The sequence below is a fragment of the Anser anser genome (assembly GCF_964211835.1).
Source record: "Anser anser genome assembly, chromosome: 5".
NCBI lineage: Eukaryota > Metazoa > Chordata > Aves > Anseriformes > Anatidae > Anser > Anser anser.
The window spans coordinates 17,584,541-17,603,467 of NC_139725.1; the positions used below are offsets into that span (position 1 = coordinate 17,584,541).

General features: G+C 38.5%; 1 protein-coding gene across 34 annotated transcripts in view; it reads right to left on the bottom strand.

Annotated features, from left to right (window-relative positions):
• The window catches only part of CD44 (CD44 molecule (IN blood group)), a 65,000-nt gene that overhangs the window by 12,158 nt on the left and 33,915 nt on the right, over window positions 1-18,927 (bottom strand). For 4 of the 34 annotated variants that reach the window (XM_083838397.1, XM_083838427.1, XM_083838395.1 and 1 more), the window contains exons 7-17: window positions 15,934-16,059; window positions 15,149-15,271; window positions 13,830-13,955; window positions 12,754-12,876; window positions 11,060-11,182; window positions 9,083-9,187; window positions 6,384-6,563; window positions 4,411-4,572; window positions 3,016-3,228; window positions 1,937-2,122; window positions 1,267-1,455 (exon numbers count right to left, since the gene is read on the bottom strand). The exons of 2 other annotated variants lie outside the window; for them this stretch is intronic. In XM_083838397.1, coding sequence (XP_083694523.1) covers window positions 1,267-1,455; window positions 1,937-2,122; window positions 3,016-3,228; window positions 4,411-4,572; window positions 6,384-6,563; window positions 9,083-9,187; window positions 11,060-11,182; window positions 12,754-12,876; window positions 13,830-13,955; window positions 15,149-15,271; window positions 15,934-16,059 — 1,656 coding nt within the window. 28 more of the 34 variants (XM_083838407.1, XM_083838428.1, XM_083838426.1 and 25 more) reach the window with 25 other exon arrangements.

The following is an 18,927-nucleotide window of genomic DNA, read 5'->3' on the forward strand; positions in this document are numbered from 1 at the left end:
CACAATCACTCATACGGCGCTCTTTTCTAAAGAGACTGCTGCTGATGCAAAAGAGTAAGGATGTTGAAAAAACATGCAAAAAATAGCATAGCCTAACTAGTGCACTTGCAGAAATTGCAAATGCTCCAAAATATGAACAGAATAATAAAGACTAATATTCATGCAAAATTACACCACTGAAATTTAACATTGTGAAGCAAAATGATACACCAAAACATGCATTTCCAAACAATGGGAGCCTAAAATGTTATCTTGGAAAATACCTAGTAACAACTATTTAGAAGGAAGAAAAATCATATTATTTACAGAATAGAATGAGGATTAGAATTCGTGTCATTACATAGGAATAAGATTAGAATGACCTGTTAGAAAGCACTTAAATAGATTGCCAAATCCTGTTTTTGTTGTTGTTGTTTTTGTTTGTTTGTTTGTTTTTTGTTTTATTTGTAATCGATCTGTCAAACCACATAAAGCTTAACAAGCTGATGACAATAAACTGTGAAGCTTTATATGATCCATTCCATTCTTGGAAAACAAAAGGAGGAAGTAGAGAAAAGAACTGTTTTTTATCAACACAAGTTTTGGTTTTCATAGCTCTTTGGAAAATCCCAGGAGTTGTGATTTAAAGTAATCCTGAAGAAAATGGAAGTTGAAAAGGGAAAGCATAAATGTTAATTTTTCCCTTAGAGTTTTATTTTTCTTACTAAAATATGAAAGATGTAACATTTCAAATGTACTACAATATCATAAAAATCCAGTATTAAACAATAAAATTTTAGGATAAAAATCCAATATTGTGGTGGTGGAAAACTCAATAGGATAACATACAGAAAATAGTAATTGAACCTTGTAGATCTTCATGAAATGTAGTAAGTTATTTTAAAATTTACAGTACTAATGGCACCTGTGGTTATCCTAAGACCAGGAATGAATAGACATGAAAGACTGTTTTTAAACATATGATTCATTTACCTCTAAAAAAAAAAATAAAATTATTTTCTCTGTATCACCTTCCACTAAAACTTAAATTGAAAAAATCTGGAGGGCATAAGAAAGAGTAGACCCAGGGAAAAGCAGTCTTAATGGGTAGCATTTCTTGTTGGGATGTTCACATGCAACAGAATTATAAATCAGTTTGCACTGCAAGTCTACAACAAGAATGTAGATCCCCAAGATGAGAAAGATAGTGAAAGGCATCAGATTCAGAAGAAATAATGCCTCATTTCACACAGCACGTGAGAAATGAGTATGATTCATTATTCTTACTGGTACCCGTCAGGAGAGAGTCATCTCCAGCTTCGTTTGTACTAGCAGGATTCAGCCCGTGGAGGACCTCACCCCCAGGGGCATCTGTGGGATGTGTGATGCCTTCAGTGCCCCATCCTGCTTCATTGTCTGAAGACAGAGGTGGCTGAGTTGAGTCTTCATGATGAGCACCATCAGGAGTGGCAAGAGCTGTTACGATGATGGCTGAATCAGCTGTGAATTCAACATGCATCCTGCTGTGCCCCTCCCCTACCCATCACATTCAAGTCTCTTGTTCACCTTAAAACACTGCTACCCTTTTCACACCACAAAGGGGTGAGAGAAGAGGGACCTTCTACCCCCCTGTACATCCTCATCGCTCTCTCAACATTTTGAACAGATCTTTTTGCTTGTTATTCACATGCACTTCATGACTTAATCCAACAGAGTCCCAAGGACAGTGGATGCAGTGAAAGGACATGGAGAGAGGTCAGGACAATTCCTGCCCTGTATCTCAGGCTGATCACAGAGCTTCAGCACCACTGTCCAGTGGTGATACAGTGTATTTTACCTTGCAGATAACAGTATTGTCAGTAAAGATCCCATTCTACAACCATTGATGCCCCTTTGCTGCTTAAGACTATGTGAGTAGTGACAAGTTAAAAAAATGCTTTTAATTTGTACTTCTTACTAGGAGGAAGAGGGGTCTGTAATTGATTGTGATGATCATCAATGTCTGAAAAAACTCCAGGTACCAAATTGACATAAGAGCTGTCTGTGGTATTTGCTTGTTCACTTTCACTTCCAGGCTGAGTGCTGGGTACCAACGGCTCTTTGGTAGCTTCCTCTCGGCTGACAACATCCACGGACTCTGTGACTGCCATGATGACGGCACGATCAGCTTTAAACGTTAATGCTCACCAAACCACCACCCACATTATTTCCCTCTTTCTGTATCACAGCAAGTCAGAAAGGACGTCCTTCTGCCTGGTTTAAAGCATGGCAGGAGAAGGACGAAGAGAAGGCCTCCCCTTCCTCTTCCACGCTGCCACTGGCTTTTGAGACCCTTAAGCAACACTTGCTTGTTGTGTTGGAGGGAGACGCTGGCTGTACCCACGTATCCCAGTGACAGATGGAGAGGGAAGACCTTCAGAAGAAGAAACCACAGCAGCAGAAATCTGACCCTGTAACTCAGGAGTGAGCAGCCATACCACAGCCCGATCTGTGGTGGTCGTGCCTGTGAATCCCCCAGCGAGGAGTAAGGAATGGAAGGCAGAGTTTATGGGATATAATTCTTGCGCGATTGCTCTGCTCTCACCATCAGGACAGTCCTCCTTGGTGATGGTGTCACTGCTGAGTCACAGGAGCAGATCACCCAATTAATTCCACCAGAGCACCTCCACCACACCGATCGCAGCACCAAAGCATACCAAGCCTGACCCCACCAAGGCGCAATATGGGAGGATGGGGCTGGGAACTTGGGATCACCATGGCACATGACTTGCAGAAGAAGAGACAGGAGGCCACCCAGCAACATGCTTCAGCAAAGACCAGAAACCACCAAATGGACCAGGAAGAAGTCCCCTGCGACCATTCCAGAAGGTCGTTCTAACAACAGCACAGATCCCACCACAGATTTTTGGGTTGCAAGTCCGCAGTAGGGTTGTAGATCCCCAAGATGAGAAAGATAGTGAAAGGCGTCAGATTCAGAAGAAATAATGCCTCATTTCACACAGCACGTGAGAAATGAGTATGATCCATTATTCTTACTGGTACCCGTCAGGAGAGAGTCATCTCCAGCTTCGTTTGTACTAGCAGGATTCAGCCCGTGGAGGACCTCACCCCCAGGGGCATCTGTGGGATGTGTGATGCCTTCAGTGCCCCATCCTGCTTCATTGTCTGAAGACAGAGGTGGCTGAGTTGAGTCTTCATGATGAGAACCATCAGGAGTGGCAAGAGCTGTTACGATGATGGCTGAATCAGCTGTGAATTCAACATGTATCCTGCTGTGCCCCTCCCATACCCATCACATTCAAGTCTCCTGTTCACCTTAAACCACTGCTACTCTTTTCACACCACAAAGGGGTGAGAGAAGAGGGACCTTCTACCCCCCTGTACATCCTCATCGCTTTCTCAACATTTTGAACAGATCTTTTTGCTTGTTATTCACATGCACTTCATGACTTAATCCAACAGAGTCCCAAGGACAGTGGATGCAGTGAAAGGACATGGAGAGAGGTCAGGACAACTCCTGCCCTGTATCTCAGGCTGATCACAGAGCTTCAGCACCACTGTCCAGTGGTGATACAGTGTATTTTACCTTGCAGATAACAGTATTGTCAGTAAAGATCCCATTCTACAACCATTGATGCCCCTTTGCTGCTTAAGACTATGTGAGTAGTGACAAGTTACAAAAAATGCTTTTAATTTGTTGTTCTGTTGATGGCAGTAGTAAGAGTAATTTGCTTCTTAAAATGAAATTTCTATTCTGGAATTACTGAAGGATTATTATCATCAGAATTACTTTGGTCACAAAATTAAAAATAGATACTGAGAATTGTCTGATTGAGAAAGGGTTAAAGTTACATTTCCTCTTATTTTAGTACAAACAAATCATGTTTCTCATATCATAATTTTAGAATATACTTCAATTGCATAAATGGTATGTGCTATACCAAGCTGCATCATAAATTCAGTAGTAGAGTTGTGTCATGTCAGATTTCTAAATTCCTTTCTCTCATAATTTTGTGAACCAGAGTGATAGATGTTTTGCAAAAATCTATGAAAAGAGCACTTGTCTACCAGATCATTATTCACAGATTAAAAGCATTAACCTGTTTAGATACAAGTAACATAATTACGAATTCAACATTATGGTAATAACTGTTTGGCAACACAAATTAATATAACATATGTACTGAACTGGATGCAACTCCACAGTCATGCTTAACTGAAGAACAGAAAGCAATAGATGTGTTACTGGGAATTATAAGATAAATGTTTTCTAGAGAGCTAAAATCTCACCACCATCCAGGCAGTTTATGTCACTGTCCTAAAGAGATCAGTAAACTACTCCTCTCTACAAGTCATGCAATATTGTTTAAAAACATGCCACCAGAGAGATAGAAGTGATGAAATATGCATAGCTGATATTATTACTAGTACCTGTATTGGAAGACTCTTTTTCGTGATTACTTTCTCTGGAAGGAATAATTCTATCCATTACAGGGGCTTGTGTGGAATAATCCTCTCCCTTGTCCCAACCTGGATACACCAATGGGTCTTGCGCTGAGTCATTCTGTCTGGCCCCATGACTGGAGGCCATAGCTGTTATGATGATGGTGAAGCAATTATGAACTCAGTATATAAAGATCCATTTCTCATATTATTCTCCTCTTCGGTTCTTGTCTCTATGACAGGCCTTGCTCACATGTCTACTACATTTAATGGCAAAGAGAAGTAAAGCAGTTTTGCTTCTCATTCTGGTTTATGTTTAGAAAAGCTGCCTACCGTCACCAATAGGATTGAATCCTTCCTCAAACTGAGTATATGCTTTTCAGAATTAAGATATCTCATTGATTTCCAAAAGTATTTCCCTGAGTCTTGCTTTTCATGACTTTGTATTGGTTGAATATCAAACTAAAATCCATTGATGCATAAGTAAGAACAAAGAAGGCAGAAATAACTGGAAGAAACTGACCCACCAGTAAGATTTTAATCACAGAATTTGAATGTATTGACTATATCCAACTTTTCCCCCTCAACATGTCACTATTTTATTAGTTGCAGCCTCTCCAGAAAAAATAAACGATCAAGCAAGTCTGATAGCAGGGAAGGCTGGCAGATGCAGATTCGTGAATGATACACATAGTATATGAGTGAACACTTGACTGGAGGATATCTGATATTGCAGTTATTTAGAAAAATAAGATATTGTCTGTATTAAGCAATCTGTAGCTTTTATTAGAGTCACAACTAAAGAGTACCCAAATCTTAACATATCTCCCATTAAAAACACCTCCAACCTAATAAAAACAAACAAATAAGTAAAACAAGAAAATTACCATAGGATGTAAAAAATTAAATTGCTACTAGGCCAAATTATATTGCTATAATAGTGTAGTACAATATTTATATATATATCAGTAACATATTGCATTGCATCACCAAATTTTTAAAAGGTGTTGATGAAGCACCTGGAGTTGATATCTGAGAAGAACGTAGGCTTAGAGATCGCTAAAGCAGTGAGCTACCTTAAACTTTTACTTAGATTTAGCTGAAGGAATATATCCACATGATACAGCATCCCAAACAATGTCTATGATATACTTGTCTTCATTGGTCTGTGTTTGATAATTGGTAAGAACAGATGATGACTGTTGGCAGTGCTTAGTACAGCACATCAGTCATTCACTGTTGGCAGTGCTTCGTATAGTACATCAGTCATTAGCTAGACAAACACTCACAGGAACATCAACTAATATTTATCAATTTTCAGTTACTGGCTTTACAGTAGAATTGCATTTTTTACGTTTCAATTTATTAGACTGATGGAAGAGAGAAGCCTCTCTTTTATTCTACAGTATGCTTTTTTTCTTCGCTTCAGTATCATCTAGTCATATTTCAAAAGTGGAGTGAGTAGGTATTTTGGATACTATTTTTTAGTTAAAATTGCTGTATTAACGAAAACTGTAAAAAAACAGGTCCAATTATGGCTTGCAAGAGGGGTGTGAACACAGCTCCCAAATATGCAAAAAATGCAACAGACATAATTGACTTTCTATTTAAACATTTACTGTTTCCTACAGATATAAGCCTGGTAGATAGCCTGGTAAAGAGTTGTGACTGCATGTGATAGAACACGAAATGTAGGAGACAATTCCAGTATTAATCCACTATAGGTCTTGACACACAGTCCAAATGAGAGAGAAAACAAACCTCCAGGACCAAGTCTGAAGAATAGATTTTATATATATATATATATATATATATAATGCAACCTGTAGATTTCTGTTGCTCAGGTTTGTTCACAGAACATCTGTTATGGCTTCAGATTGCAAAATTGTTAGTAAAAACCTTCTAAAATTAAACCTTAAGTAAACCCTGATAACTTACTAAAATCTGACCTGTAGTATTACCTGTATAAGAAGTTTTCTTTTCAATATCATTTTCACCTGGAAGAGTAAATTCTTGATGTTCAGTGCTCCCAGTTGTATTTGCAGGGTTTTGTGCTTGACTGATCCATCCAGAATGGGCACTGTGTAACAGTGGATGTTGGGTTGGTCCTTGACGTTTTTCATTTTCATTTGTAACTAGTGCTGATAAGATGATGATTGAATCAATAATGATCAAAATACCCAACACCACTCATATTATCCTCATCTTCATGGTCTACGCAGTAAGGCTGGATTTTGTTTTGCATTTTTCTTTTAATTGTTGCATTTGGTGTAAAAGATGAAAGGAAGCAAAGCTGCTTTGGAAACCGAAGCTCATTTTGCACACAGAAGCTTCACCGGGAACAGAGGAAGATTTAGTATCCCAATGACCAATGGCAGAGAAAAGCTATAGGAAAAGCAGTGGAAGAACACATAGGGAACACCAGCTTGCATCTCTACTTCGTATTTATTAATACTAACATAACTGTTGAGTCTGCAGATTCTGGGTTTATAAAAGTGAAAGAGATGATGAACTTTCTCTTTTGAGTTAATATTTCAATTACACAATTGCAAGGCAAGGAATTCCTTTCTCCATGGGAATTGTCATTCCTTCTGGGACTGAAAGAATATTCAGTGGGATGGAGGAAATAAATAGGTTTGTATATTTGAGGTTGAAAAGCATACTAGCTTTGAACTCAGTAATAATTAAAGTTAAAATAAATTAATTGCTTGCTGTTGAATTTGCTGTTTACACAGCAGAAAATGCAGTCAGAAGTCATCTGAAGTACCACCACTATAAGAGATTTTCTAATAAACAGTAAAAGTCTTAGAAAAAGATATACCAAAAAAAAAAACCACAAAACAAAACAAAAACAAAAACAAAAACAAAAAAAAAAAAAAACAAAAAAAAAACTTGTAACACTAAGATGAACATTAGAACCCAATTTTTTTTAAAAAAATGCTTTAGGTAGCAAACATTTCCATGAGTGATACATGAAAGGTAAAATAAAGACCCTTAACCAGAGGATGCAAAGAATGAGCTGGACCTGTTACATATGCATTTAGTCACCTGCTAAAGAAGCCTATGCTAAGCATTTTCCTAAAAGAGCAGAAATGAAGAAATATATATCTTCACATTTCAAATGATGAAATGTTCACAAAGAGGTCATTCTTGCAAACGTAATTCATTATTTTCGTAATTAAAACAAATATATAGAGAGATTATCCTGTAATATTTGGTCCTGAATTTGCATCTAGTAGGACTGTATGTTAAAATTAAGTGTATGAATACAACTAATTTAACAATGCTTCAGAATTAAAAGAAAGTCTTCACAGAAATTCTTTCTAGTTGATTATAGCTTCTGCCCCATGTCACCTGGATAACATTACACTGCTCCCAAAAATTGCAGAATCAGAAAGAATTGTACCTAGCCATTGGAGGTCAATAATATAAATCCAAAGAACTACTGTTGTATGTAGAAAGTGCTTGTTTTTATAGAGGGATAAGAAAGCTTTCCACAGGTCCACCTGAAATATATTTATTTTCAGTGCAATCTAATTTTATGCAATTACAAGACTGGCCCCTAATCCAGCTGTAGAAAGCTGTGCCTTCAGCTATTCAGTTTTGCCCTTCACTTTAACAGGGTATAGCCAAAAATGAAGTTCATATTCAACTATGTTTAAAAAAAAAATTACTGGAGACTATTTATGTACACAACAAAAATAGCTGGAGAATACACTCCATAGGCCTTTGTCCACAGAGTTTTTTAGGCTTGAAGAATGTGAGAACATTTTAGACAGCACAGTTGGCTGCTGGCTCTAACACTGGTGGGAAAATGTTCACATTTGTCTGGAGGTAGTGTTTTATCCTTCATAGCACAGTTAGGAATGTAATGTTTACTCTTCCACTCAGAATGAATCCTTAGCAGTAACGGATCCTAGGCTGAGCCCTTTATGTCTTGAAGACCACAGTTTAACTTCAGCTGGATAATTTTTTAACTTAACATTGCCAAACGTATACTACTAGCATTATCTTATTATCCCACACTAATTAATTTACTTAAATTGATCTGAGCTTTATATCTGCAGATTTTCCACCTACATAATTTTAAAATATTGCCCTAAATGTTTCAGTAAGTAGTCCTATGGTTTTACATGTGTACTAAACAATGGAAAGAGTAGGAGGTTACTATTGAATTTTGTCATATTTGTACCTGACAAGAGCTTGTTGTTCAGGAGGCCTGATTTAACCGAGAAGTTATGATTAATCTAACCTTTATGTTTTTGAATCATCAGCTCCCTTTCTCGTTTTTGTCTTCAGATTTTACGATAGGAATTTTGTAGTGAAAAAAGGGGATTTTTTTTTTCCTCACCAAGCTGGGTCACCAAAATGTTACACATTGCAATCTGCTTGGTTTTATTGTACTACTGGCAGTGCAAGTTTAAAAACCCTGGAGACATGGGGAAAAGTGGCAAGTAATGAAGATCAGTTGTCAAAGATAGATTTGGAATGGTAGATGAATGTTATAGATGCCACCTCTGAGGGCTCTAGCACAAATAATGTACTGGTATAACTGAGGCTAATAGTATAGGAATTACAATCAGCTGCACCATAAATGAGTTATATTTCATTGAATTATGTCATAAATCTGACTATTATCTGAAATGCTAAATTGCTTTACCCCTGCCCGCAGAGCTAGGATATTGCTCCTCTTCATCTGTATAAGAGGGGTTCCAATGATCTTGTGTGGAGATTTCCAGAAGCACTCCATGTTGCAAGTCCATAGCTGTTAGGACAATGGAGGATTCATTGCTGATCATGCTGTACATCTATCATTATTACCTTACTGTTATTGTGTGCCATAAAGATAATGGATTATGGAAATTCATGCATAACTGGATCACAGTCTCACTACTCTTCTTATCAAATCCCTTTAGATCAAACCACTAGGTTTTACTCTTTGTATAAGACAGATGCAAAGTTTCCCAAGAATAATGGGGAAAAGCAATAGAAGAATAATGTACAGCAGAAGTAATGCAAGACTATTACAGAAGTTACAGACATTTAAATTCTAGTTTGAAGAATAATGCCATACCTAAAGAATATAGTAGATGCCTGAGTACATGTAAAACATGCTTGCTAAGTACTCAACAAGTATTGAGATTCATGTTAGAATATCCACAGAGCTCAACAGAAAAATCTGAAAGCACCATGACTGCCACCAGAATGCCAGTATTAGTCAGCAAAGTTATAATATGATTGAACTGATAAAATAAAACTGCTATGAGAAGCTATGACCAGAGATTGTATACATTTTCACCTGGGGAACATGCAGACACCACTAGGTCATAGAGTTTGTTTGAATATTATATTCTATGTGGAATAAGTTAGAGAGTAAAATGCAGAGAGTAAAAGCTAAAGAAATTAATACCAGAAAAACCTAAAATGTAGGCAAAAGAATAAAAATCCCTAAGCAAGTTGAATTGCTCATTTTGCATGTTCCTCTAAAAACAAAGACTACTGCTGAAAATCAAACAGAAAAATCCTCCACTGCATTCAGAAAAAAAAGATGCTTATAAGCACAGATTTTTTTACACCACTGAGTGCACAAGTGCATAGAATAAAAGACATTAAGATGTGCTTAAATTATATTAAATTACATTCAATTACAAAAAAAAAAGGAGCAAGTTATTATATTTGAACAAATGAAAGACATATAGTATGGTTATCAATAACAAAATCTATACTGGAAAAAAAAAAAGAAAAAAAAGAAACAGAAATGCCTGAGGGTGGGGGACATTCCCTGGTCATGAGGCCAAGTAGCACATACTGGGTGCTTCACTGAACACAGCGTTTGGCTTCAAGCCTCATATGTGGAGATCTTATGGTTTTAAAAGAAAATTATTTTAGGTATGGATGACTTTTTAGTTAAGAAAGAGTTATCAGATCATCACTGTGGTACTATTCATACCAGAAAAAAAAAAAAAAAAAAAAAAGGTTATGTGTTAAAATCTTTCGGTTGTGGTATTAGATCATGCCTAAATATTTTAGGTCAAAAAAACAAATGGGATGATATTAGAAAAGTGTGCGGGAAGAGTGCAGAAGATGGCAAACACGAGAGTGTAGGGTAGCACTTCCTAATGAAATGAGAACCTAGGCTTTGACGTCCCCACATTTTGACCAAATATCTTACAAAAAGCCAGGAAATCTACTAAGAAAACATATCAAAGAATAGTGATCAAGCTCTGGATTACATTTCACTAATGACGTAGATGTAGATTACAAATAATACAAAACAGAACTATTTTAAAATTGTTTCCCTGCACCCACACCCACCCACCTCCAAAACAAAACAAAAAAAAAACTTGGGAAAAAATCATAAACATGTCTTTCAGAAAGATAATGAATGAATGAATGTGTTCAAATAGGGATGAAACTGTGATATCAATTTTAAGTAATGATAGAACAGATATCTATTCAACTAATATGGGTCTTATAAGATTTTTCCAATGGAAAAGGGAACATTCATGAATAATAGTTGATAGAAGAATGTCCACTCTTTATGCAAAATACATGTAGCAAAGGAGGAGGAACATAACATGTGTAACATAAAAGAAAAAGAAAAAAAATGCATCCAAAGAGAAGGGAAGTTCCTTACTAGTACTTGGAGCATACTCTTTCTTGGCCACACTTATGTCCCATCCTGGAAACACCGTAGGGTAAGTCGTCTCCTCTGAAGAGTCTTCATCATCTGAACCATTGCCGCTTGAGGTCACATCTGCTGTGGTGATGTTAAATCTGCCATGAAGCCCTAACCCGCAAGGCCTTCTGCTGGCAGCAGTTATGCTTTGCTGTCTCCCCTGCATACAGCCCATAGCCACCGAGGAGGCTGAACAGCACCATGCTTCCTACAGTCTGTATCTCCTACTGGTTCTTCCTCCCACAGGAGATCCATCACCCTGCCATGGCCCTGCTGAAGCCACCCAACCATGTCTGTTAGCTATATTGCAGTGCCCTATGGAGGGTCATTGCAGAAAATGACGCCTGCCTCATTCTTGTGTCTTCTCTCTGGCATTTGACCACCACCACTTGTTTGAAAATGGATTCCACCAAGTTTGGGTGGTAGTTTTCTCCAGGTGAACACGATGAGGCCCCGGAGCTGTTAGGACATGGTTCATTGAACTGAGAACTTGTTATTTCTTGAGAGGCACATTTCCTCCATCAAAGTTAAGTCCACCAGCACCAGCACCCTGAGCATGCTCATGCCACTGAGATGGATGGGAATGCAAATGGAATGTATGAACCTGTGGTATCATTACATTCCTCAGATGCTTAGCCAGACGAAAGCACTAGTGGCAGTCCCAAGAAAGAACATGGTCCCTTGAGAGGAGTCATTGCAAAGCCCCGTGGATCTGTTCTTGCTGTTCTACAAGGTTAATGAGTTCCTCACAGGCTGTGCCAGCAAGAGAAAACAGATAGGCTGAGATAACTTCCAGGACATGGAACATCCACCAAGACTTGACACAAAAACAGGCACAAAAGGTGAAAGAAACATCCACGTCAGGTGAAAAGGATACCCAGAAAAAAGCACACCCATTAGTTTTGCTTTTGCTTCCTCTGACAACCCTGTGAAGCCAATGCTGCCGGAGACCTGGGCTCAGAAGAATGGCCATTCTGCTTGAAAGACACATGCACTCCCCTTAGCCTGCTGGAGTCAGCAAAATCCACACCAGAAACACTTCTGAGGAAGGCATCAGCACATTGCAGAGACACAGCTTTACCTCTGTTATGTTACCCCTGCACAACTTTTTCTCAGAACATAGCATTTCAAATAGTATTGACCCATAGTTTGTGACAGACATTTAAGGATGGAAATAGATTTTCCTCTAGAGAAATTACAGGACTTACACCCTTTTCCTCTGCTGCGCTAGGCAGGCCAAATAGGTATATGCATGCAAACATAACTACTTGAACATCATGTGTACAGGCTGGAAATTCCCTCCAGAAAGGAATTTTTCCTCGGGACACAAAGACCCACACGGGAAGCCCAGAAATCCAATGTATGTGAAAACAAGATATACATTCTAGCAGCACTGAAAGAAGTTCCTTCTAAGGACTGGAACCTCACAAGTTCTAAATCAGCTTTTCCTGTGGCACAGGAAAGATCTCTGAAACAAGAGACAGTGAGAACAGCAACTACCCCTTTACATGGTACCCATTTGATGAAGGAAGAGGATCCTCAGGTAGAAAAGGGAAAAAGAAAAAAGTAATAAAAAAAACAAAGACCCAAAGCCAAAAAACAAAAACTGCAAACCCCAAACAAGACATCCAAAGAGAAGGGAAGTTCCTTACTAGTACTTGGAGCATACTCTTTCTTGGCCACACTTATATCCCATCCTGGAAACACCGTAGGGTAAGTCGTCTCCTCTGAAGAGTCTTCATCATCTGAACCATTGCCGCTTGAGGTCACATCTGCTGTGGTGATGTTAAATCTGCCATGAAGCCCTAACCCGCAAGGCCTTCTGCTGGCAGCAGTTATGCTTTGCTGTCTCCCCTGCATGCAGCCCATAGCCACCGAGGAGGCTGAACAGCACCGTGCTTGCCACGGTCTGTAACCCCTACTGGTTCTTCCTCCCACAGGAGATCCATCACCCTGCCATGGCCCTGCTGAAGCCACCCTAATGTAGCTGTTAGCTACATTGCAGTGCCCTGTGGAGGGTCACAGCACTAACTGATCCCTGTCATGTCTTAGCAAAGTTAAGGACAAAAAATTAAGATAATTTCAGTAAATTTCAATCAAGAGAGATCTGGGATCATATGAATGTTTTTTTTTTTTAGAATTAAATTAATGCTTCATATTCTTTTTTTACACAGCTTTCAGTGCTTTAGAAAAACAGGAAGTCAATAGAAATAAAACTATTTCCCATCTACTCTATTTTGTTCTTATAACCAGAGATATCTTTTATTGTCTCTTCCTTTTTTCACAAGCTTTCCCCACTGTGATAAACACTATGCAAATAATACTGTAAGTAGTTTATGAAAGAGTAAGTCAATCATTTTCTGTTCAGTACAGCATACTTCTTTACATTCTATATCAAAGGAAATATATTTTTTCAACTCTGCCATTGGTTGAAACTACCTAACTGATCTTCAAAATTCAACTGTTTTCCTTTTCAGAGGTATACTACCTACTCAGTATATTTGCTAGCCTCAGGTGAAATGGTGTCCTCTGTCACTACCAAAATTACAGGCTCTGAGAAAGAGACCAAAATGTAGGTTTTCACTCCTCAAACACATAATACAGAAAAGCAGAAACATGTACTGTCCATTGAAAACCCCCTCCATTTAATGCTTCTCAAGCTTTCTGCATTGGAACTATGATTATTCAGCCCTTAAGCAAAGCATCCTATTAGCATGATGCTCTTTACCCCTTGTTGTCTGCGTGGGTTCTTGTGTCTTCTCTCTGGCATTTGACCACCACCACTCGTTTGAAAATGGATTCCACCAAGTTTGGGTGGTAGTTTTCTCCAGGTGAACACGATGAGGCCCCGGAGCTGTTAGGACATGGTTCATTGAACTGAGAACTTGTTATTTCTTGAGAGGCACATTTCCTCCATCAAAGTTAAGTCCACCAGCACCAGCACCCTGAGCATGCTCATGCCACTGAGATGGATGGGAATGCAAATGGAATGTATGAACCTGTGGTATCATTACATTCCTCAGATGCTTAGCCAGACGAAAGCACTAGTGGCAGTCCCAAGAAAGAACATGGTCCCTTGAGAGGAGTCATTGCAAAGCCCCGTGGATCTGTTCTTGCTGTTCTACAAGGTTAATGAGTTCCTCACAGGCTGTGCCAGCAAGAGAAAACAGATAGGCTGAGATAACTTCCAGGACATGGAACATCCACCAAGACTTGACACAAAAACAGGCACAAAAGGTGAAAGAAACATCCACGTCAGGTGAAAAGGATACCCAGAAAAAAGCACACCCATTAGTTTTGCTTTTGCTTCCTCTGACAACCCTGTGAAGCCAATGCTGCCGGAGACCTGGGCTCAGAAGAATGGCCATTCTGCTTGAAAGACACATGCACTCCCCTTAGCCTGCTGGAGTCAGCAAAATCCACACCAGAAACACTTCTGAGGAAGGCATCAGCACATTGCAGAGACACAGCTTTACCTCTGTTATGTTACCCCTGCACAACTTTTTCTCAGAACATAGCATTTCAAATAGTATTGACCCATAGTTTGTGACAGACATTTAAGGATGGAAATAGATTTTCCTCTAGAGAAATTACAGGACTTACACCCTTTTCCTCTGCTGCGCTAGGCAGGCCAAATAGGTATATGCATGCAAACATAACTACTTGAACATCATGTGTACAGGCTGGAAATTCCCTCCAAAAAGGAATTTTTCCTCGGGACACAAAGACCCACACGGGAAGCCCAGAAATCCAATGTATGTGAAAACAAGATATACATTCTAGCAGCACTGAAAGAAGTTCCTTCTAAGGACTGGAACCTCACAAGTTCTAAATCAGCTTTTCCTGTGGCACAGGAAAGATCTCTGAAACAAGAGACAGTGAGAACAGCAACTACCCCTTTACATGGTACCCATTTGATGAAGGAAGAGGATCCTCAGGTAGAAAAGGGAAAAAGAAAAAAGTAATAAAAAAAACAAAGACCCAAAGCCAAAAAACAAAAACTGCAAACCCCAAACAAGACATCCAAAGAGAAGGGAAGTTCCTTACTAGTACTTGGAGCATACTCTTTCTTGGCCACACTTATATCCCATCCTGGAAACACCGTAGGGTAAGTCGTCTCCTCTGAAGAGTCTTCATCATCTGAACCATTGCCGCTTGAGGTCACATCTGCTGTGGTGATGTTAAATCTGCCATGAAGCCCTAACCCGCAAGGCCTTCTGCTGGCAGCAGTTATGCTTTGCTGTCTCCCCTGCATGCAGCCCATAGCCACCGAGGAGGCTGAACAGCACCGTGCTTGCCACGGTCTGTAACCCCTACTGGTTCTTCCTCCCACAGGAGATCCATCACCCTGCCATGGCCCTGCTGAAGCCACCCTAATGTAGCTGTTAGCTACATTGCAGTGCCCTGTGGAGGCAATGAACTAACTGAGCTCTGACTCATTTTAGCAGAGTAAGCATAGGGTACTGACTAGAAAACAATCTCTTCCTTTCTCCCATAAGTCTTCCTCATTGAAACAGTCTACGTCTAAAGTATTTTCAAAAAGTAAAAGTGAAAGACTTGAATACATCCTTTACAAAATGTTTGGCACATTCACCCCTCACAGATATGCAGTTCATGAATGATGTGAACAAGTGCTTTGTTGCTACCATACCTACAGTCAACCAGGGAGAGCCCTGTACTTTGCTTTTCTGTCTTCAACACATTGCAATGAAAAGCAGAAAGGTACTGCCAGTTGAAACCCCCCTCTGTTTAATGCTTCTCAAGCTTTCTGCCTTGGAACTATGATTATTTAGCCCTTAAGCAAAGCATCCTATTAGCATGATGCTCTTTACCCCTTGTTGTCTGCGTGGGTTCTTGTGTCTTCTCTCTGGTATTTGACCACCACCACTCGTTTGAAAATGGATTCCACCAAGTTTGGGTGGTAGTTTTCTCCAGGTGAACACGATGAGGCCCCGGAGCTGTTAGGACATGGTTCATTGAACTGAGAACTTGTTATTTCTTGAGAGGCACATTTCCTCCATCAAAGTTAAGTCCACCAGCACCAGCACCCTGAGCATGCTCATGCCACTGAGATGGATGGGAATGCAAATGGAATGTATGAACCTGTGGTGTCATTACATTCCTCTAATAGCAAAAATATTTTATTTTTTTTTAGCGTAAGAGAAGTTTGAATTATTCTACTAAAGTATATGATTATGTAACTAGCTCTAATAGTCCAGCAAAATTAGTGAATTCTGCATAGGTTTAAGAGCTGCAAGAGATCAAAATATGCACTGTGTGTGAAATAGGTCCTAATATTTTGACAAAAAGCATACAGAGCTAGTAAGAGCATGCACACCAAGAATGAAATCCCTCAAGCAAGCCAGCTGGTAACTTAACCTTTCTCCCTCCTAATAACATTTTTAAGCAATCAACTGAAAAACAGAGCTTACAATAAGAGCTGTGCTTCAAGTTGTAAACATATTGAATGAAAGAAAATAAAATCTTCTTCAAAATACTACCCTGATTTTTTTTTTATTCTGATCCATACTTCCTAACCAATATTTTTATCAGCATTTAAACCATCTTCTATATCTTGAAGAAGATATACTATGTACTCTTTTTGAGAAAGAAAAATGAATACATAGTAATACCATGAAGACTGAACTCTAAGATACTATTTATGATCAATTTTTGCACAATATAAGAAATCACTGGAAATTGCAATACCTAGAAATCAAAGTTCTAATAATCTAGTAGGATAAATTGAAGGATAAATCTTCAGTTTACTGTAGCTATATTTTTGCTTATTTGTTAACTACAAAGTGTACGGTTTTAAACTCAGAACTGCACTTTTACAAAGAGTAGCTGTTATGACAGTAAAACCTAACCAATTTTGCCTTTCTGAAAAGCTGTCCCTGACTGAATAATTATTTTCTCTTCTTACATTCAGTAATTACTCCTTATACATAGTATTACTCTGACTCTGGTATCAGAAATAAAGGATTACAGTGCTCAGTGTCAAAAAGAATAACAGATACGTGGGTGATGCATAAAAACAAGCAAACAAAAATCAACCAACCTTACAACCAAACAAAAAACCTTTAAAATACCATTGTGGTGCACATTTTTGGCAGATATGTTCTGGCTGAGTATGGCTATTTTGATTAGAAGAGCCTTAACAAATTCCATAATTTCAGTTGTAAACATATATTTCTATTTAATTTACACATAATTACACACAATTACATGAAAAATTCCACTAATGTTTCTACTAAGACATAACTTCTCAGTAAGAAAAATGAATAAAGCAATCACCTTCCACAGAAAGCTTCTCTTAATCCATTAAGAATTAAACAATACTATACAAAAAGTTACAAATAGTGAAATACTCATAGCAGTGTAAATGTTATGAATCTAATTTGTTTTCCAGATCTGTTCGTTCTCACAAACTGGCATGAGGAAATAATTTGACAGAGGCACTTTGAATATTAAAGATTACAGGATAAATCTGAGTGCAATATAAATGATGAAAGATCAAAGGTTTTTCAAAATGCCAGTCTTGTTAAAATTCTGCTATGGTGGCCTTTGTCTTCCCACAAAAAAAGAAACATACCAGTGAGCATTTAATATAAAATATACAAGTCCTGCATCATCAGAACATGTTTAGTGGAAATCTGTCTCTTCCATTTGCCCTTATGGGCTGCATCAGGATATGAATCATGCAATGAGCTGTTGGACCCCTCTACAGAGGGGTGAAGTTTTCTATTGAAAAAGATTGAAAAAAGAGTAATGTGAAGACAGCTTTGAATTAAAAAGTGGAGGAAGTAGTGCAGGCAGAGTGTCTGGATGATCTGTAAGAAGACCAAGAGGTCTGAAGATATATGCCCAGCAGAAATGAAAAAAGTCAGCCAACAAGATTGCCTTGTGCCTTGTTAATTTCAAGACTTAAGATTTCTACTCTACACCAAACCATCAAACCTCCTTTACCAAGGGAGGCATTCCCACAGAAATGAGAGGCAATTTTTATATACAAAATTCAAACTCTGAATACAGGTGCAGATGGAGTTTCGTTTGGGAGCAGAAGGAGAGCATGGTTTGCTTGTTTTTAAGAATCAGAGACTTGGACATTCAAAATCTGATCTCTGAGCAACAGAACACCAAAAAGTAAATAAATAGTGGTCTCAGATTTGGGGCTTTAGGATGGAACACAAAAATGATCAAAATGATAGTGCCAAAAGATTGTTAATAAGAAAATAACTGAAGAGCAGAGCTGCAGGACTCTGGTACCTCTTAAGCTTCAGATTATACTGAGGAATTAACACAACTTTATAGAGAAAAGAGTGTCTGATATCATTCTTTAAGATGACTTCCATTTCTTACTGGTGAACATGATAGACTGAGAAGCTTCTGTCTTTAGCACATCTCAAGAGACGAATCCACTGTATGTTTATTTCAGGAAGAAAAGCTGCTATTAAAATGTGTGTCATGGGAGACCGTGTACTGAAATTATATCACAGATATCAAAAGACTAAAATATTTATTAGCCATCATCCGACTCCTATCTAGGTGTTATTATTTCTAGAAATATCTGAATCCACATTCTTGAACTAGAGGGACTAGTTGTTTCTGTTGTTGTTCTGGCATCCATTCTTATGGATGAACCAAAGTTGAGCGTGTTTTTAGTGAACATTCAATAGAAGCATCACTATTATTTATCTCTACATCTATTAAACTTTGCCTTGAATCGTCATCTGACTTCTTGTAATCACAGCAAAATTCTCACCTCTACCTGCTCTCCACAGCAAGCATTAGGAATGTAGTTACTTGAGTATGGAAATGCTTGA